Source organism: Convolutriloba macropyga, chromosome 2 (genome assembly GCF_964194025.1).
Source record: "Convolutriloba macropyga chromosome 2, txConMacr16.3, whole genome shotgun sequence".
In the NCBI taxonomy this organism is placed as follows: domain Eukaryota; kingdom Metazoa; phylum Xenacoelomorpha; order Acoela; family Convolutidae; genus Convolutriloba; species Convolutriloba macropyga.
Window position 1 is genome coordinate 54,098,660 of NC_134469.1, and position 21,573 is coordinate 54,120,232.

Below are 21,573 nucleotides of genomic sequence, written 5' to 3' on the forward strand. Positions count from 1 at the left end.
CAAAACATCGATAGGGTTTGACAATGTAATGGGGACACCTCAGTATTTTATGGATTTGATTAAGCGAGGGCCTAACGCTAGTGACTTAGGGACTGATATCTGGTTTTATTTATCAAATAGTTCAAGCGTGCTCTGTCAACCCTCCCTTTGTAGCCACGCTGTTTTGACTATGTCCGAGGGTGTTTCTCTAGTAACTGGTTGGGAGGCGCAAGATTTACAAAATGTTGATGTGGGTCGGAGAACTTTCAATTCCTTTGGAATTGGAGTACGTAAAGGGGCTGTTAAGAAAATTTTAAATGATAAAGGGAGAAGAGGTTTACTCGAATGGGCTCTGGAGAGGGATATAAAAGTAGGCGGCTCCACTGATGTGACAGAGCACGTTCAATCATTAGTGAGAAATGATTTGATAATTAAGACTAAATCATATAAGCGTAAGCCTAAGTGGGGGGGTAAACGAAAAACAGCCAAAAGTGACGACATCGTGGACGATGAGAGCAAATTCGTTTATTCTTTCCTCCCGCCAAAGGATTCAAGTCTCCTTTAGGGTGAGTTGTGATTATTTCTTTATCGCATTTTTGCTCACTTTTCTAATGTATAAGTGGTTGCCCGACCTTTTAAAGATTGTTATTCCGAGTTAAGATTGTGAGATATGTCTACAAATATGGTTGAAAAATAATAGTTTGATGCCAATTCAGGTGCAGAATAATTGTTTTTGAGAAGAAATCGATCTTTTTGTCAATTCGACGTACCCAATTTGATGTAGGGTATTCGTTAAAAAAATAATTGCCCCGTGTTGGGAAGTACTGCTTCAGAGTTAAAGGTAAGTTTTTTGGGAAGAAGTAAGTGTAAATAGTTAGAGTTTGATGTCAATTTACCCGCGTAACACTTTTTCCGGAGAAACATACACTTTTTTTATGAGCTTTTCTCTCACCTAATATGTTGTGCTGAGTGGTTTGTAGTGGTTGTTCGCGCTCTCTCATGCGGTCTTCGATGATGACAGAGGTCTAAGTAATTAGATAAGAATGAGTACAAAAGTGTTTTGAACGGTAAAAAGGTGTTAAATGTGAGTATTCTGCTTTTTTGTAACTTTCTAAGTTTTTGTTAAGAATTTGTAAAAGGATTATAATGGAATCTTGTTCAATATGTACACACAAGGTTTACATCAAAATGCATTTTAGTGGGGAATGAGATTAGTGTGAAGGGGGTATGAGGAGGGGCGGGTCGAAGTAACAGGGAATCATTCATTGTGTAGTTCGAATGTTGGTTCGAGGGTGTCGTTGCTGGGGTTTTGGAGACTGTCGAGAACTTGTTGATAGTCAAAACAGCTGGGGCTAAAGGTGACGGTCTTTAGGGTGTATCCCGGGTCAACAAATTCTACAAAAAGCGAAATGGTACCGTCATTGCGGACAATGTAGTCGTCAAATGTGACTAGCATTGCTCGGCGACCATGACGCAAGTAAAGGTACATGGGGAAAGGGAGAATTGTTGGGAAGTAACCTGCGTCATGGTCTTGTCGGTAAATATCCCAATTAATGAAGGGCGAATTTACGTTATCGTTCAAATTACTCATTTTAATTGATATTTAGTAATTCAAACTCCCCGTGTAAAAATTCCTCTGTGCTAAGTTCTATAAATGAAATAACGTCAGTGTAGGAGGGAGAATTTTTTTCGAAAATTACTTTGTGGGTAGTATTTTCCAAAGTGGTTACCCAGAATAGAATGGACTCGTCAGGAAATTTAAGGTATTGATCAAAACAACATAAGGAAATATTAAAATCTATATAAAAATACATAAATAGGGTAAATCGTGTGGGTATAAAATCAAAATATGGGAGAGTGTCTTCATAATGTTCGAGTGAAAGAAATTCGGGGGTTGAGGACCTGGACATTAATGTGTTTGGGATTTTAGTTTGGGATTGTCTATGGCGAGTAAGGGGGTTGGCTGAAGGGGGAACTTGCGATTGGGGAAGGGGTTAAAGGCTCATCTGAAATAATATCGTAGTCGGGGGATTCTGGGGTGTCGGGGATAGGCTCGGGTTGCTGTGAGTGTTGAGGGAGGCTGCCAATAACTAAAGGATGGTGAAAAATGAAATCAATGTTGGCGTTTTGGTTATTGTTGTTTATGCAGTTTTGGATTTCTGACCAAACGGGGGATGTGTAGTCAATTATGACAGGGTATGTGTGCACGGTTACTGTGTCGTTTATAATAAATTCCTGGCGTATATTAAGTTGGACAAGGGGTTCCTGGTGTAAGAAAAAGGAGATTCTATAACTGTCGATTGTGGCGTTGTAATGATTAAGGGATGTAAAGATATTGGATTTTGTTTTTCTATGAAAAATTCGTAAATTGGTTCAGCCATTCAAAGTTTTGTTTTTCCATACAATTGGGTAAATGCTGCTACTGGAATCTGTTTTCTGCATTCAAGGAATAAATAGTGAAATAGTGCATTTCCCCAAATATTTCCGCTTTTCTGAAATTAATTCCTTATCCTGTGATTGGTTGGTAATTCAAATTGCCATTTTTGCTTTAGCTTTTTGCAATTCGTGTATATTTTTCATTTTTGGGGGACTGAATTTTGTTGCATTTCACACGTTCGCTTCCCCGTGTGAGGTTAAAACTGTATTTGATTTCGTTTTATTTGAAATTACTTTTATTTGATGCTGTTATGTGGCAGGTAAGTTGATTTATCATTTTTCCCCGGTGTTTAGAAGTGATTCCTTGGTTGTTGTTTTGTTACTAGAGTTTGATGGTCCTTGATGTCCTCCTTTTGGATTTGAAAATCAAAGAAGCTGACAGGTCTGCTTTTGCTCGAATATTAAGAATACCGTTGTTGCTAATTTCTGTTTCGCGTGTTTTTCCGTTGGTTTTTATATTAATGCTGGACTGCGATTATTTAGGTGCAAACTTTTTTAGCGCTTGAGCTGATAACTAAGCCGCGTTTTGGAGGCTGATGAGATTAGCATTGTAATGTAAGAGTTTTCTTTTTTGTTTTCTTTTAAGTTTCCGGTTTGTAGATTTTGTCCCCCAATCTTTGAAATAGTATCTTTGAGGAAAGACTTAGGAAAAATTTTTAAGCCGGGTTCCACGAGGAGCCCGGGGATCCGTTATTCTTTTTTTTTGAGTCCGAATTTTGGGCTGAAAGTTTGAGGGTCGTAGCTCTTCTAGTTTTCGAGATATCGCACTTTAAAGTTGAAAATTTTTTCCGACACTTGTAATTTTTTCCAAAATTAGTCTTCCCAAGGGAAAATTTCTGGACTTAGGCGTTTTTTTTTCGAATTTTTCGTTGCGAAAAAAAAAATTTTTGTTTTTTGTTTTTTATAAAGAACTTTTTGAATCCTTATTAAACACTTCCGGTGTTCATGGTTCTGAGAGGGTACGCCCCGTAATGGGTTGGTAGTTTTGGTTGTGCATGTTCTGGTATATGAGTGTAAATTGGTTGAGAAGTGACTGGCGGAGGTCTGTTAAAATGTTCAATCGTTAGTGTGGGCTCTTCCGATCTTTTCAGTCGTTTGATGTAGTCCCTCAAGAAGGTGTAGGGTGTACGTACTCGTGTGCTATCGTTGTCCTGCTGGATGTCAAATTCGTTTTTAATTTCCAAAGGCAGAACAAGTGCACATTTATGTAGTGGGTGTTCAGGATGCTCTTGTAGATATTCATAGTCATTGATTGCAACTACTTGCACTGGCTTCGTTTTGATCTTTCTCCCTTCGTGTGTTATTCGGAAAGGAAACCTGCGGTGTAGTCTTGCCCATTTATGTAAAAAATGTGAGTATGTGAGATGCAGAAAAACACTTATCAGGAAAGAAAGGAATCCAAATAATAGTGACATCTGCCATGGAATGTATTCTTTCAGTCTGTTTTCAAGCTTGGGCTTCAGTGCTTGAATTTTCTCCAGATTTGGTTGGGCTATCTTTTCGATCGTTTGTTTGCTGGTTCTTCTTGAGTCAATTTGTTGGAATTGTGGCTGTATCTGATGTAGAATTTGGATTTGTGCTTCTGATCTTGATGAGAAACTTGGCAATTCTTCAAGTGGCGGTAGGAGGTTAAAGATGGTACTTATTGGGTCAGGTAGTTGGAAGTCAAGTCGTATTGCCGGTACTGAATCGCAAGCTGTAAGATCTGATCGTAAATGAATGTTTGGTCCACGTAGTTGTTTTCCACATCCCAGTGTAATGATGCAAACTCTGCATCCAGGATGTTCAATCCTTGCTAAGGGATTGCTGCCATTCCCTGCGCTCTCGATGAGTGTGTAGTCGTCGCTTGCCGACGTAATTAACCAACGACCGAAGCCGAGATTGCGAGCCTTTTCAGTCAATGGCAATTCGTTTACATCCAATTGACAGCGTTGCAATGCAAGTAGCTCGTCGTCGTGGTATAAAAGTGTAGCCATGCAAGACTGATAAGTCTGCTCTGTAGGTATGGCTTTTGTGCATATTGCATATTTTTGGGACCCAATACAATTTTCGAGCTCTTTGTCATCGATAAACGCGAGTTGTTCTCCGTCGTCCGAGACGGCCATGTATTTGGCTTCTAGACGCCAAACTAATGCTTTGCCTGTATCCCCGTCTGGCATGGGGATGGGAATGGCATGCAGCACATTCATAACTGTGCTCTTTGATGCCATCGGTATGGCCAGTGTCAGGATCAGACCTGATTCAATTGCCTCAACTTGTGTGACCAATTTTGTTTCATAGTACGAGAGAATGTCTTGAATTGGTACGGCAAGTGACAATCGGTCCTGTAGCCCATTTTGTTGAAAGTGTACCATTGTAAGAATTTCATGGAGCTGCTGACGAGGTACCAGCGACATAGGTAATAGCTGGTTCATGAGTGGTGTTAGTGAATTCAGAACATTAATTCTAAAGGTGTACAGAGCTGCTCTGTAGGTTTTAATGTTCGCCAGAATTGTCTGAAAGATATTGCTTAAGACAAGACTGTGTTGGTTTTTTTGTTCGCGTACATAAAGGTATTGTAGGCAGTTTCTCATATGGTGGACATTCTGACGGAGCGCAGTGAACTGCCCCTCTGCTAGCTCCCAGTTCCTGTTTTGGGTTTTAATTATCTCGTCCTGCGCCTCTTTTATTGCTTTAAGTTCTCCTGAGACCACAAAGAATTTTTCGTTCTGTGAAGTTGTTATTTGTTCGACGTGTTCTGTCAGGTATTGGAGGTAAGCCATGGCTTGTCTGATGTTTTCTTGGTTTCGTTTTACCCGTTTGTCGCATCCGCCAAATACCGATTTGATAAAGCACAGGAGTTTGTCTCCTGCGCCAATGCCAATTCCCAGAACTGCAGCAGCTGCGGCTGCAGCCGCTGCTGCCCTTGGTTTTCGAGAAAAAGTTGTGTCCGTTGCGGCGTGTGAGCGGAGGAGTTGTGACATTTCTATTTTTAAGGATTCGATATCCTGCTGTGCGAGTTCGTTTTCCATGATAGCTTGTTTCGCGATCCATTGTAAACCAGATGTTGATTCAGTCATGTTGGTATAATTGAGTGGGCAACCATAATTCTTTGAAGTCCACATACTTGCCAGTTCTCGAGTGAGATTTGTAAGTTTCGACTCTACTGTTTTATTGTAGACTGGGTAAGGGACTAGGATTTCTGTCTTTACAAATTTTTCTGTTAAGAGAATTTTCTGATGTAAGTTAAAAAGTACACCATCTTTAGTTGCCACTGCTGGCTGGTTACTTGAGGTGGTTTGAATATTTGTCAATAAGTAAAGTAGGAAGTAGGTTATAGCTTGTTCTGGAAGGTAATTGAACATGGTTAGTGAATGGGGTTGTTTTTTTTTCCGAGTTGAGAATGCTGCTGATTTCGAAGTGAGTAAAGTTGAAGAGTGATTTTTACCAGTTATTTTTGTGGTATATATAGTGAAGACAAACGATTGTGATTGGGCGAGATAATAGCCAATAAGAAAGGAGCAGTAAAGTAATGACGTCATAGTAAAGAATCTTCTGTATCCGTTGCGTAGTCCAGAGTTTGATGAAGATTACCGTCAATTTGTTGCCTATGGAGAGTTAGTGGAATGACCCGCCTTCTGTTTGGTAAAATGGGACCTAGGTCTATTAATTCTCTGGGAGGTACCCTATGCCTTAATGGCGATGAGTGCCTAGGACCTTGGAAATTAATGTCTGAGTCAGTTTCTGTTGTTTCGAGTGCTGGATCGTCGTACGATGCTACCTCGTTATATTCTTGGGAGTTGGTTACTGCTAATTCGTTTGCTGAATTTCGTAGAGAATCTTCCATTCCTGGTGTTTGTTCAGTTGCATCATTGTTTTGGGGCATTGAAGTGTTGGTTTCCGCAGAATTGAAGGTATCATCGATGTTTGCCGAGGCTATTGAGAAATAGAACTCAAGCGAGGACTCGGGGTCACTGGTGCTAGTTTCTATATCGCTATTTTCTGCATCACTGAAAGCAATGGAGAGGTCAGGGTCAGGGTAATGACTGAGTGGGAAGTAAGTGATCACTTTCACTTGCGGATCTTCTTCGGAGACTTGTAAGCTGTTATATACTGAGTGCTCTCTTGCCAATGCAAGGTGGTCGCTTCGTCTCAGGTTGTAGGGTCTTTGTGAGCCAAATCGTGCATCTGTTTGAGGGAAATTACTGTTTGCAGAAAAGACGTAGTCTCCCACATCTATTGTTTCTGGTGTTTCTCTTGCTTCAGACGGCACTGAGCCTTCCACAAAGAATGTATTTTCGTCGTATATAGTTTCCTGTTGTATTTGTTGATGGTTTGTTGGCTGTTCTTGTGCTGAGAAGCTCGCCGTTTGTACATTTTGATTGAAACTGATTGATCTGGTTTCTGGCACTGTTCTGGGTAGAGTCATTGCTTCTTGGTTGATGTGGTTCTCGATCTGGTTATCGAAGAACTGGGGTTCTCGTTCCTCTTCAGGGATTGAGGGATCGGCCTCAAAATTTCGAGGGTCGATTGATTCTAAGTCTTGGATCTCATATTGTGGCTTTATTGGTCGCAATCGCATTCTGTGTACACATTGTGTATAGTTTGTGTTAATTTTCCGCACAATATAGCTGGCATTTGTGAGTCTCTTTTCCACTCGGTACATAGGAATCCATCTGCTCTGTTGTTTGTTCATAGTTGCGATTTGTGTTGTACATTTTGGGTCCAAAATGAGGCAATAAGTTTGTTCTATCAGAGGAGATGCATTGGCTTTCCTGTCGTAATATTTCTTGTATTTGAGGTATGAATGAATAAGATTTTCTTTCACGGAAGCGAATAGCTCAGTTGTCTTATCCTGGATTTCCTTTATGCAATCCGCTTTTGGCTTGTGTTGCCAAAGACGTGTGTTTTGAAAGCGTAGGTCGAGTGGGTTGACTGGCGTGCGTCCGTGAAATACGTCTGATGGCGTACACCCTATTGCTGGAGCGTAGGTAGTGTTGTGTATGAATACTGCAATGTCAACGTATCTATGCCAGTCAGAAGACGTTTGGTTTTCATTGATTCGCAGAATTTGTTTGAGTGGGGCGTGGTTTCTTTCGAGTAATCCAATTGTTTGTGCGTGTTTTAATGTGCAGTGTTTGAGTTTGATCTCAAGAATTGTGGCGAGTTCGCTCATTAAATGTGACGTAAAAGCTGTCCCTAGATCGCAGATTATCTGTGATGGAATGTATGAATGTTTCAGGAAGATAGAAATAAGCGCTCGGGCTACAATGTCGGCGTCACCTTTCATCAGAGGTACTGCGAATAAGTATTTCGAGAAGACATCTATCCCGGATAATATGAAGGTGTACGGTGAAGGGTGCATTTTCCCGACAAGGTCGATGAGGAGTACATCTGCTGGAAAATTTTGTAAGGAAGACATTGGTTGTAGATGTGGTCTCAGAGCTGCTGTGGGACTAGGTTTCGTTTGTAAACAAGTCACGCAGTTTCTGATGTAGTCAGTTAGTGTTGCGGTGAAATTGGGGAAATAGAACCGCTTCCGAAATTCGGCTATGGTACGCGACACACCTTTATGTCCGCTCCAGACACTGTTGTGGATGCGGAAGAGTACTTCTTTTTGCAAGTGAATTGGAACACTGTATTGTTTGATGAAGCTGTTGCCCGTAGGATTGTAGAACTTTCTGTGTAGCACTCCGTCAAACATAGCGAGTCTTGGGTATTGTTTCAGGTACTTTTTCAAGTCTCCTGAGAGATATTGGGCGGTTGTTGGTGGGCCTCTTTCGAACCAAAGGATAACTCTTTTGATGTCTGAGTCTTTTTGTTGTTCGGCTCTTAGATTCAATGGCGAGTGACCGGTTGTATCAAAGTCGTCCATTGGATTGTGTTCGTGTATTGCCTGGAGCTGCGCCGGTTTTATTTGTTGAATATGAACCTCCTCAATGATTTCTGTTTGATCTGTTTCTTTGACGGTCTGAAAAAGATAGTGTTTCGGAGTGTTTTCCTTGGATGTTTCGTGCAGGAGTGTATTAATTGAGTTGTCCGGGACTTCGGCGGTAGTGTCAATTTGGACTTCACTGATTGGTATCTTCGAGTTGATGCGAAGTGTGAGTTTCTCCTTCGGGTTTATGTGTATCCTTGAGAGGTAGTCTGCCGCGAGGTTGGCTTTTCCAGGGATATGTCCTAGTATTATGTCAAAACTCAATACGTGATCTAATGCGTTCCACAGCGTTGGCGGAATGATCTTTGTTTGAAAGAATCTGGTGACAGCTCTGTTGTCTGTTAGGACTAGTACTGGTTTCTCGCATCCCCAAAGGATGTTTGCAAACATATCAAGGGCAAAATGAACGGCAAGAAATTCTTTCGCGTAGATTGACATCTTGAGTTGATTTGGTTTGAAAATACGTGATCCGAAACTTACAGGTGCATAAATTTTGTTCAGACGTTCCGTTTGCCGTTTGGGTGTAATCCTCGATCATTAATACAAATCCGGCAGCATAGAATGATGCATCGGCCATAATGACATATTGTCGATTGGTCATCGGTAGCCTCAGTGATATTTCACAGGCTGATTGTAGATCTTGTGTCAGTTTCTTTAGCATTATGTTGTGCTCCTCGTTTATTTCAAAGTCTGTTTCTTTCTTAAGTAATCTATAAAAAGGAAGCAGCTTTTCTCCGAGCTCCGGTATGAAGGCTTTGTAAAAATTGAAGAAATCGATCATTCTTTTTGTTTGCTTAACATTTTTCGGCATCTTGAATGTTCTGAGAAACGTCGCGATTTTCTGTTTGATAGGGGTTAAACCCTCTGAAGTTATCGTGTTCCCCAAGAACTGGATTTCCTTCAGACCAAAGGCGCATTTATCTGTAGCTAGCTTCATTCCTGATTCTCTGATGCACGTGAAGACTGCTGATAGTTTTTCCAGCATATCTGGGAGATCTTGAGCACCTACTCCAATATCGTCTACGTATTGAAAAAATTTGTCAGCGGTAATTACGGGGTCAAGATTCTGTCGCATGAATGAGCTGAATGCGCTGACACTTCTACTCAGTCCTTGTGCTAATCTTTTAAATGCGTAAGTTCGCGATGCAAAATTGAAAGCGAGCAGTTGAATAGATTGCTCGTCGGCCATTGGCACGGAGTAGTATCCATGGCTTCCGTCCATTTTGCAAAAGAGCTTCTTGCCTGCAAGATGGCTTCCTGCGTCAGCCAGTGTTGCTATTGGGAAATTGTTGTTGTTATAGTCATTTCGAATCAGGTGGTTGATTTTACGCAGATCTATTAATATTCGTAGTTTTCCATTCGGTTTTCTTTTTGCAAAGATTGGTGATGAATATCTACTGAATGGCAACGTTGTAATCACGCCGTAGTATTGTAATAAGGCGAGTTCTACTAGGAGATCGTCTTTGAGGTGGATGGAAACTCTTTGGTTTTTTGAATATACTGGTCTATCAGTATCAGGCGTCAGTTTTACTGAGAATTTTGAGGTGTAGCCAATGTCAAGGCGATGTCTTGTAAATATATCGTTGAATTCCAATAAGAGATTCTCTGTCTTCTTCTTTTCGTCGTCTGTTAGGACACTTCCGTGCCAATTAAAGGAGTCCAAAAATATTTTTCGATCCTCTACGTTATCCAGTGGTCGAATGGACTCTCTCTTCTTGAAGCGGATGAGTTCTTCGTAAATCCGTTTCTCTAGTCCTGTGAGTTTGGATGGATCTTCAGTTGTCTCTGGGGTTGGAAACCAATATTTTGCGTTGTGGTTAATTGTGATGTGATTTAGCTGGCCCTTCGCTACTTTCTCAATATGTTTCGATATGGTTTTTGTTCGGGTGTTATTATCGTGAAGGTTGCAGGTAGTGTGTTTCTTTCGATTGTGATCGGTACTTCCGTTGTGTTGATAGCCATTAGTTGAATTGGTTTGTCCTTTAGCATTTTGTTTATCGTACTCGTAAGGCAGACTCCTATGTTTTCGAGTTTTGTTGTAGGCTCTACTATTTCAATTTGGTGATCTGCTTCTAATGGTTGATAAGGCGTGAGTTCAATTAATTTCTGTTCTTCGGGGTTAATTATAACTCGAGTGGTTGTTTTTAGATAAATTTTACGCTTATTATTGAATCGTTTTGATGTTTTTGAGCCTGCCGTCTGCATCAAATTCAGCTGAAATGTGAATTCAGGGAAATGTAGATAGCGGTTGTGCGCGTCGATTGTTATTTCGTTTTTGTCGAAAAAGGGGAATCCAAGTAATATGCCGGAGAGTTTCTCAAAATCCATAAAGTCCTCTGTGAGCTCTAAATGGCCAATTTTGAATGTTAAATTTGTCGTGAATAATATTTGAGACTGATGCATAAACGCTGTGGAGACCGTAATTTCCAGTGGTGCCTTTTTTATGGGTTTTTGCGTTAGATGATTGTAGATTTTATCAAAATGTTTTTGTGACATAGCGCTACTAAATGCTCCAGTGTCAGCTATCGCTTTCATTGTAATTGAGCCTAATTGAATAGGAATTAGAAAGACATTTTCGTTATAGCTAGTTGTACAGTAAGAAATTTTTTGTAGAAAAGCATGCAGGTTATTCAGTTTTTTGGCTGTTGGTTGAATGGCATTGTTGCGTCGCGATAAGGTGGTTGCCTCTGAGTGCAATCACGTGCGGTATGCTCGTTGCTTGCGCATATCCTGCAAAAAGTGCGCATTGGCGTGGGAGATCGTTGTCGCTGGTTGTATTGTTGACTTTGGTTGTTGTATCTGCTTATCGCGTTTGTACCTCTTCCTCTACCTCGATAGAAAGGACGGTTTTGATAACCTGAGAAGCTTCTATTTTGGTTTGGCGTTCTGTATGCTGTGTTATTTCTGTTGTAGTTTGTGAAAGGCTTGTTAAATTTATTTTGGGTGGTGTTCGGCCATCTTGGTGGCGTTGTTTGTGAGACTGATGCCTGAATTGAAGCTATTCCTGCTGCCATTATGTTTTCGACCGCTTGGTTAAAAGCAGAGTTTTGGGAGCTTGTTAGTGAGTTGAAGGCTGTGGTGTGTGCTGGCTCTGGGTTTAATTGGTCTATTCGAAGTCGTCTTTTGACTATGGAGCATAAGTCGTTTACTCCGACATTGTCCAATTCTCTGAGAAGAACTTTTTTGTATTTGAAGGGCATCCCCTGTATAAATTGTTCTCGGATTCTTCTTGTCCGCTCGTCATTGCGGTCAATTCCGGCACCAACGTCATCGACGATTGCTAAGTTGGCAAGCCGCTGTAAGTCAGTTAGAAAATCGTCTGGTTGTTCCTTCACGGGATCAAATTTCCTGCTCTGTAAGTCTAACTCAAAATTACGCCGTTGGTCTGGGCCTGAGTAGCGGTTGCGTAACTGTTCTAATGCATCATCAAGGTCGTTTTGTGTGTTTTCTGGTAAGCGTAGATAATAGTTTAATGCGTTTCCGTCGAGGTGTAAATGTAGGTATCGGGCTTGTTGGTTATGATCTGCCGGAATTCTGGCAACTGCTATGCTTGCTCTCAAAGACCTTCAAATTGGTCCCAGTTTTCGTTGGGTAGCCCGGCAAAACGTTTGAGCGATACGTGTGGTGGGTGCGGTGCGGCCATATCTGTTGTTGTATTTTATGAGTGAAAAGAACAATTCTCCTGTTGATCTTGTCCGTTTGTTTTCAATCGACAAAGTGGGCAGGTCTGGCGTATTGGTTTATGTGAGGTTATTAAGCTGGTTTTTCCTGTATTAGATTCTATGAGTTCGTGTATATCACCTTCTTGGAGTTTAAGTTTTGTTGAGTTTGATTTATTTTTAATAATGAATATTCCATACCTCTTGGAGATCGGTGGAACAATTTTGACATTGGGGAGTTGTAACACGGCATCCAGAATTTGCTTGTTTTTGCGTGATAGATTTCCCAAAAGAATAAGCATTAATTTGAGATAAACATGAATTTTGAGACAATTGTTTTTTTTTATGAAGCTTCAGCTGTGATAATTTTTCTCTGATTCCGTTTCTTTAGTGTTGCAGAATGACGCTCTTGATCTCTGTCGCCATATGATAACTCTCTGCAAAGCTATTCTGTTAGGAGTTTCCTACTAATATTTAGGTTCCGTGTGCAGTTTTTATGTTTCCTTTTCAAATATTTTCTTAGGTGTTTAGGTTCGTAAGCGTCCGGTATTCTGCTAAGATGAGAAAACTTCACAAGTTCTGAGGATGGAAAATAGCACTAAGTTTCGCAAGAATCAATTGAAGAATGAATGGAATAATTCGTGTTATGCATTTCGTTTTTATACTTTTTATTTACATTTTTGTCCAATCAGAATTGAGTTCATTCTATTAATAGATAGTGAATATTTTATAAGTTTTTTTTGAGTCTTCATGCTCGATAGTAATTGATGTGTATATGTGTGTTGTGTGTGTGTGTGCGCGTGCGTGCGTTTGTGTATGTGCATATGTGTGTGCGTGTGTGTGTGTGTGTGTTTGACTTCAAATCTCGAACGAAGTTGGAACAATTATTGTTAACGTGTTGCTTTTTTATGCAAATTTTTCGCGTCACCATCTTTGCGCATTTCTTTGACTCCTCATGTCACTTTTTCACGCTTTCGACCCTCATTTTTGATTGATCTATTTTGCTCACTCCGAAGTAAAGATTGTTGCTAAAATCGATTGCAGCATAGCAACAGTAACGGCCCTATAGCCGAGTGGGCAGTGCTTTTGGCAAGGGATCGGGAGGTCCATGATTCGAATCCCGGCGTGGTTAACCATTTTTGCACCCATGAAGAAGAAACTATCTAGGCTACAGCCCGTGAATTAAATTGCCTCGCCTGTCGTTTGAGAGCAATTCTTCCGACATATGTAGGTTTTTGTTTTGATGTTTCAGAGAATGGGTTGCTGACTTTTTCTTATTTTACAGTCTACGGATTTAGTTTAAATTTCTATTATTTTTTTTGCAATTTTTGGCAATTTTGAGTTATGATGGAGGAATTTCTTAATTTGTGCCCGAAAAAAATGGACTCCATCAAGTCAAATGTGTTACCGTTTTGCATCATTTTGAATTTTTTTGAAAACTGTAGCCAAAACTTTTTTCCTTTTTCGAGAGGAGTTACTTGAAAAATTTTTAGGTTGGCTATTTTTTCCGTTCCGAATTAAAGGTTTTTTATTTTGTGTTCAATGCAATTAAGTATGTCTTTTGATGTATTCTCAGTCACTGGTTCGACAAAAATGGTGTTACAAGGTCTTTTGAAGTTCTTGTTTGGGATTTTGCATCTTAAGGAAGTTTGTTTGATTTTATTTATTTCCAATGTCGCCTTTTCTCTGTAGGTTTTGTTTTTACTGGTTTACATGTTATATGGTTAACATTAAACTAGAATTCTAAAGTAAAGATTGAATTGTTTTTTAGCAAAAATAGGCGAATAGTTGGTTCTTTTCGTGCTAATATATTTTTTACTTCATGTCAATTATTTGTTATAACTGCTCTCACTTTTGTTTAGTGATCTGGCGCTCTTGTCAAGCTTTATTGAGCACTTTAAACCCCAATGATTTAGTTTTTTTAACCTTTTTTTCCCAATTAAATTTTTAATTATTGCATTGATGTCCTTTCATACACTAAACAGTGTGTCTTCAGCTGAGTTGTGAAACTGGTTTTTCTTGCATGAATGGCTTCCTTTTCCTTTATGTGATTTCAAACACTGATAAGAAGCTTAATTACAGAAACTTCTGCTATGATTATCAAAACCGGAAAATTTGGCATCAGACATCCATTCACCCTGCAAATCAAAGCAAAGAATTTTCAAAATGGAAAATGTAGAACATCTTATACAGCAATTTTAAATAGTGTTAATTATTTTAGCCATTTTTTTTATTCCCGTGGAAACAGAAAAAAAGGGAATAAAATTGACAGTTTTGAAGAAAATAACAACGTTGGTTTCTGATTTGTTGGTTCTGAATGTGTTACTGGCTTCAAGTTGTTCTTTATTGCTAAAAGAAAATTTAATACACAGTTTTGCGAACAACAGAAGTCCAAGAAAATATTTTTTTCTGACTTTTTTTTCTTATTTTACAGTCTATGGGTTGCTTAGTTTACATTTTATTAGTTTTTTTGCAAGTTTTGGCAATTTTTAGTTATGATCGAGGAATTTCTAAATTTATTCCCGAAAAAAATGAACTCTATCCAGTCAAATGTGTTACCGTTTTGCACCATTTTCAATTTTTTTGAAAACTGTAGCCAAAACTATTATTTCTTTTTTCGAGAGGAGTTACTTGAAAAATTTTTAGGTGGGCCATTTTTTTCCGTTCCGAATTCAATTATTTTTTGTGTTCCTTGCAATTTAGTATGTCATTTGATGTATTCTCTGTCACTGATTGGACAAAAATGGTTTCACAAGGTCTTAATTTACAGTTTTGATGAAATTAACAACGTTGGGTACTGATTTGTTTGTTCTGAATGTGTGACTGGCTTCAAATACGTCATTGTTGCTTAAAAAAACTACAAATACACAGTTTCGTGAACCACAAAATTCCAAAATATTAAGTCCAAGAATAAATTTTACGAAATTCTACTTCGCTCATCACCTTAAAGTCGACTTCTTCTACTTCAAAGCTACGAGTTAGGAAATCAAATAAAAGATGTCAGCCAACGATCAATGAGAAACAGAACATCAGATTCTAGACTTCATATCTCATTGAAATTTCTGAGAATTTTCGAGAATTGGAATTTCGAGAATTTTTTTAGCTATAACCTGATTTTAAAACGAACAGCCTTCTCAACCTTTTCTCGAATTAAAAAAGGATATCAATTTTCACCTCCCTTAAAATTGTACTGAATTTTACTTCTAAGTTAAACGCTATTAGCTCATTGCTATTAGCTGAACGCACTGGCTCTATTGAACTCTGATAGCCAAAAAGACAATGACTTCGAGACCGGGATTCTATAGTTAATCCTGTTTCTTTAGTGTTTGACATTGTCCTCAATCGCGAGCTTTGTTTAAGGTAAAATTTGCTTTAAAAACTTAATATATATTTTTTTATTTTTTATACATTGTTCATTTGATAGAGTGACTTTTATTTTTTATGCATTGTTCATTTGAAAGAGTGACTAAGGTCAGTCAGAATCGAAAAATTAAACTTGAAATATCTGAACTGAAATTTACTAGCTTTTAAACTGAAATTGACTATCAAATCAAATAAAGTATTTACTTCGTTGAACTATTCAACTTTTCCAAAAGAAATTGGAGAAATTTAAAGTGGAGATCAGGGAACAAAAAGAAGTGTTCTGGGTAAACTGAGCCAACAGAGTTATCTTAAACTCACAGTGAATTAAGAGAGTGTGAATTATTAAATCACAACAATTTGGGCAAAATTGTGAGAACGGTACTTACTGAAAAAACCCAGGAAACAAACAGGAACATGAAACAAACACCAATAGTTTCGAAGTCGAATGACAGTATTCAAAGAAACTGTGCCAAATTGGGAGTTTCTCCCAGTGCCAGAAGCCTTCAAATTCCATTTTTCCTGGCGTAGCGGAAAATTGTCTCCATGTAGCTGCAGGAACTACCGTAGTTACAAAAATAGCAAAAATTTTCTTTTAAATTTATGTATAGCGGTGAAATGACAAGTATCTGGAAATTGTATTTAAAGGCCGATAAGTGCTAAGTTGATCATAAAGTCTCCTAAGCGTACATTTTTTACAGGAGTAAATAAAAACCTGCTCTGGCCAAAAAAAAAGCCAGAACTCAGAATGTAGAAACAGATTTGAAAATGCCACACGTTAACAAAACATTCTTCTCGCCTGGCAAAAAATTGCTTCACACCTTTTTGTCTTGCTCTTCATAAGATTAATGCATGGACAAAAAACACTTCCTCTTTTTGAAATTTTATTTCGACAGATTTACATTAACACTAAAAACGCTGGTGGCGTCTTTTACAAACATTTGTTATGGTAGGTTGGATCACTTCCTGTGCCAAGCACAGCCGGTTCCAATCCCCATGTTTGATCTAAGGTTCTCTCATTTCTGATTTTTTAAAGTAATATAAATATTAGCGGATAGTTCGTTGACAAAAATGTTTGACATGAGAAAGTGGATTTGCAAACTAAATAGAAATAGGTTAAAACTAATGTTCGGAAACAATTTTTTTAAACTTCTTCAATGCAAACTCTGTCCATAAATGAGTAAACATTTTCACCTTGTTGACGTCAATCTTGTTGCTCTATTTTTTGACTGTTGTTTATTTTTTTTAATAGCCGCACAGTGATAGCTGGGGCTATTATTGGCCTTCTCTTGGTATTTTTTACAGTTCAAAGAATTTATGTTGTATTGGGGCGCTGTCTTTGTACGACTCGAAGAGGAGTATTGGAGAAGTCCTTTTTTAATCAATTTTATTGGAGTGATTTTTGAAGCGGGAAATGAAACGCGTGAAAAAATTTGGAGTGATTGTGTTGCTGAACAAAAGTGAAAAGCGGAGCGAAAAGAGAGTGGTTTTTGTTCATAACGCTGTTTTTGAGAGAGCGAGAAATTGATGTGTGAAAACATTTTCTCTGAGCGAGCGAAATTTTTTTGTTCACGTGCGGCATTTGAAAGCAGTTTTTTCGCAACTTTTGATAGTTTGAGGTTTGATTATAATGTTGTATTAGTTTTAGGCTTCTTTTGGTAGGAATTAAAGGTTTCAAGTAGTTAATGTGAGTTTAATGCTAAATTGGAGGTTTTTGATCAGTTTTGCTGATTTTTAGACAAACTTTAATGATTTTTTGCCTGTTTTTTTTTGTTTTAATGCTTGAAGTGGGATTTGAATAGAAGCTTGTTACTGAAGAAATATTCACATACCAATTGACTTAATTTTTCTTAGTATAAATCAATTTTTTTCTCAGGAAAATTGACAGAAAAATTGAGAAATTTTAAACCATTTTTCTTTTTTTTGCAGTTTTTCTTTTTCTGTCGTAGACAAGTTTCTTAGCCTACTATGATTTGCCCACTGTTTTGTGAGTTTTTTATTGCTGTAATTGCGAAGGAAATTTATTAGGCTTTATGTTTCCTTGTACTATCAAAAAACTCGTTAAGTTTTTCTAGTTTTTTTGTTCAATTTGTTTTTGAATGCCGTTTCTATTCTTCCTATTCTATCCTTCTAAATTTTTATGGCACGTTTTGGAGGTTCAGGTTTCACAATAGTTGTTCTAGTTGTTCAGTCATAATTTTGGTCAATTTTCTCCTTTGGTTCGTTTCCGGAATTCTTCCGACTATGTTTTTTTTAAGATCTGTTCATACATTTTCATGATTTTTGATGTCAAATTGGAGTAGTGATTTCGGTCACGCCTAAACAGGAAATGGAGCGAAAAAGCGGATGGTTTTGCGGCGTGAAGTTTTTTCGCTCTAATTTTTAAGTCGAGTGATATAACGGTGTTTAAACAAAAGTTCGATTTATCGCTAGTGATTTTTTGTTCACATGCGGCAATTTTACTTAAATTTTAACTGTTTTTTCGATTTTTTGGATCGGATTTTTTTTCTTATTGATTTTCCCTAGTGTAACATCCTAATGTACGTTTCATATAGTAATGGATATATCTTTTCCCCTTTTTTCACTGATCGCCTTATTTAATGCTATATTTGCTATAATCTCAAGGCCATCTATAGACTTATTTTTCTGCCTTATTAAGATGAGAAAATGTATATTTACTTTATTAATATCCTGTAAACTTTCTTAAGTATATTTGTTATAAAAACCACTTAACTATCTTTTGATATTTGATTTACTCATAACGCAGGAACTTGTGATAGTGGTAACCGGTATTCAAATTTACACTGTACATGTTTCTATGTTCATTTTATTTGTCCGGCACGTGCCAGCACGCGCCAGAATTTTTAGTTATCTTGAGTTAATCTTGATGTATTTGTACAATGATTACTCAAATGTAAATACGGCCTCCGGGTCTTGAAAAGTTTTTTTTGAAAGAACACAACCAAAATTGTCAAGATGAATTTCAGCAGTCAAATAATTCAGTCTTAGATTGAAATATTTTCTTCAGTGACAAAACTTATAGCTGTCGGCCCTGCTCCGATGCAAAATTGAAACCGCTCAGGCCTTGTACAATTAAACATGCGAAAAGACTAATTTAAGCGACAAAAGCTATGCTACTTAGTAGTTAATTAAATTAGCGAGAAACATTACTACAACAAACTCAATACAATTCTTTGAATTGTAAAAAAAAAACAATTTCACTTTGATATTTACAGTTTTTTCGATTTTTAGATCGCATTTTTTTCTAAATGATTTTCCCAATCCATTCATAGTCTGTTCTGGGTCTAATTTTTTGTTCAGTCAATGAAAATTCTTTGAATTGTACGTCAGGACTTGTCCTGCTATAATTTTTTATTTCGTCGTCGCGATCTTTGTTACGACCATATGACGTTACAACTTTTTCAAATCTTCTTTTTGTTCATTCGTTCATGCAATTTCAACTGAATCAACTGAAGTGCGTGCGTGACGTCATTTTTCTCTCTTGGCGGAGCAAGTTTTTTGTTCATTTGCGTGATTAAATTTTTGGTCACACTTGACTTACCTCACTCACAAAATTGACTTCCTCACTTTGAAATTGACTTTTTTTACTTTTATTCAAAGAAAAAGGTCAAATGGGTTTGTGTCACTTTAAATGAAAGTTATTAGAGAGCAGCTAATAGAGGCAGCAGAAACTTATACAGATCTTTTATCAAAATATCAGCCTTCAATGGAAAGACGAATTTTTTTGTTCTGCCTTTTTAACTGTTTTTAGACTGCAGGTCTACGAAGCTATTGCGGCTGTTTTCTGGAAATCTGCCAGCTATGTTTTAATGCATATTGCTTCTTTTGTCGCGGAGTATTTTGGGGGCGTTTTGTTGGGGCACATAAAGTCCCCGAGGAGCAATTTAGTTGTTGCAGAATTTCCCGGAGAAACACACCGAATCTCTAAAAGCGTGTTTAGAGCTTCTTATGTCATACAGCAACTTCACATGTACTCAGACACATGTCTGAGTACATGTGAAATTGCTGTTGAAAAGGGCGGAAAATCCAACGGAAACATGCTGGTTACTACTGGGGTTAATTCAGACCGTGAATTGCCAACTATGATCCTGTATCATGCCGCTTCAAGCGCATGAAATTGGAATGCACTCCGTTCTTTTATACCTTTGTTCAATTGCCTGTGTTTTATATTGTTTGACAGTGTCTGCGAATGCCCGAACAGTAGATTTTACTGCAGTGCGTTGAGGTTATTGAAAGTGATGACGTAGCGTTTCGTCATTGGAAACTTATTGGTTATTCAAACTTTGTCTCTCTATTTTAACTTCATAGAGTTTGCTCTCTCAATATACTTATTTAGCGGTTGTGTTAAATTCTCCTTACCTAATAATGTCTTGACTGATGAATTGAAGAAAATAGTGTACGTCTATATTTTCTTTCCTTTAGTGCTTGTTTGGATCTGTACAAATTATTAAGACTGTTAGTTTGTGTGAAAGCATTCACTTTCAGAATGATATTTGATGGTCTGCAGCTAGCTTTTGAGTTTGGTGCGAAAGATTCCTTCAGCGCCAAGAAAGACTTGAAGTCTCTTGTCAAGGATAATGGGGGAGTCGTGTCCTACGTCGTTAACAAACAGGTATGTTGGTGTGTTGTTATTTTTGCATTGAGTTCTGATGTATGATCTGATGTCAATTTAAAAATTGCATGACATTTATGATAGTTTTTGAGACGCTGAATTTCGAAACATCCAACAGGTAGACCAGACCTAACGTGCATAAAATTGAGAATTTGTTATTCCCGACGATTTCACTTTCTGAATGGTTTTTATGACGATTAACATTTTAACTTGCGTTAGCTCCTGACGTGAAATAAATCAATTGACATGAACAGAAAATGGATGAAATTTGTATCAACGAAAGATGGATTTTTTCAACAAATGCTTTTTGAGATGCATTGTCAGAATTTTTTGGTTTGTCTGGTCAATTGTTCGTGATAGCGATGCCATTGTTGACATGTAATTTTAAAATGTTTTTTAATAAGAAAACAGAATGACGAGTTTTAGATATTTGCTCTGATCATCAGCAATGCTTCCCTCGCCACCAGTTCTAAAAGCAAGCGAGCAATTCAGTTAGGATGCAAAGTGCTAGATGTCAACTTTTTGCATGCATGTGTCCAGGAAGGGTGTCTGGTTGACCCAGACTTGTACAGTATTGCACGCATTCAATCCAAAGACAGTTTCCATTCCGGTGTCATCAAAGGTACGATTCCGTAGTTAATAATGTGTCGTATATTAATTTAAGAAGATTGGCCCAATAACCCACTGAATCAGGGGTAAACTCTTCAGGAGTGAAAAAAATGTTGCTGTTTTCAATCAAGCGTGAAACGTAACTATATTTAAATAGAACGACCGAATTACTTCTTTTGATTCACGATGATTGCTACAATGATTGACAAATAACGAGATCTTCTATTGTATATTTTGTCATTATCAAATCAGAAAGTATCACTAAATTTCTTGAATTTTAGAACTTTATTTCCGATCTTTATTAAGAATGCCAGCTGACATCAATTTCATGTACAAGTATCAATAATATGTCAACTAAGGATCAGCAACATACATGTACCCTTCCAGGCAGGCTCTTCTATAATAGGCATGAAACAAAAGCGGCCCCATTCTGACTAAATAGTGGAAAAAAGCAAGAAACAAATTTCAACGATAGCGGGAATTATCAAATTATCCCCGTAACTAATACATCGATTATTCCATTTTTGGTTAGGATTAGTAGTGGTGGGCCATTAAGGACTTTAAGACGTGGATCACAACTACAGACCAACAAACAAGTAAAGTCGGCAATTAATTGAAAGAAATAAAAAAAGGTGCCACAAATTATAAAAGGGAGCTTACAGATTTTTTAACTCTAGTTCCAAAAATGGAGATTATAGACCAGTCGAGAAGACTTTGGCTACTGCCTCTTCTAACAGCAGCTTCAATCACCAGGAGATGCTCACTCGACAGAATCTAATGACTCCTAAAGTTACAAGAAAAAAAAACAATTTTAGCAGCTCTAGGTCATCAACTATACCATTATACATAAAAGAGTGTACATTATCCATCTAGACTTTTATTTTTACACCGATGTTTTTGTTGGATTCAGGTATGTACATCAATGTATCAACGTTTGCTTGCATCAAATACTGAAAATTATGACAAGTCCCATTGTCTGT

General features: G+C 37.9%; 2 protein-coding genes across 8 annotated transcripts in view; one reads left to right on the forward strand and one right to left on the reverse strand.

The window, feature by feature from the left end:
• LOC142334499 (sorting nexin-12-like) overlaps positions 1–21,573 on the reverse strand; it is a 474,196-nt gene that overhangs the window by 399,172 nt on the left and 53,451 nt on the right. The window lies entirely within an intron of this gene.
• LOC142334498 (uncharacterized) overlaps positions 1–21,573 on the forward strand; it is a 653,384-nt gene that overhangs the window by 381,922 nt on the left and 249,889 nt on the right. For 4 of the 7 annotated variants that reach the window (XM_075382583.1, XM_075382585.1, XM_075382584.1 and 1 more), the window contains exons 1-2: positions 19,695–19,984; positions 20,411–20,606. In XM_075382583.1, coding sequence (XP_075238698.1) covers positions 19,859–19,984; positions 20,411–20,606 — 322 coding nt within the window. In that variant the 5' untranslated portion in view covers positions 19,695–19,858. Of the gene's footprint in view, positions 1–19,694; positions 19,985–20,410; positions 20,607–21,573 lie in introns of those variants that run through there. The other 3 variants (XM_075382582.1, XM_075382580.1, XM_075382581.1) reach the window with 3 other exon arrangements.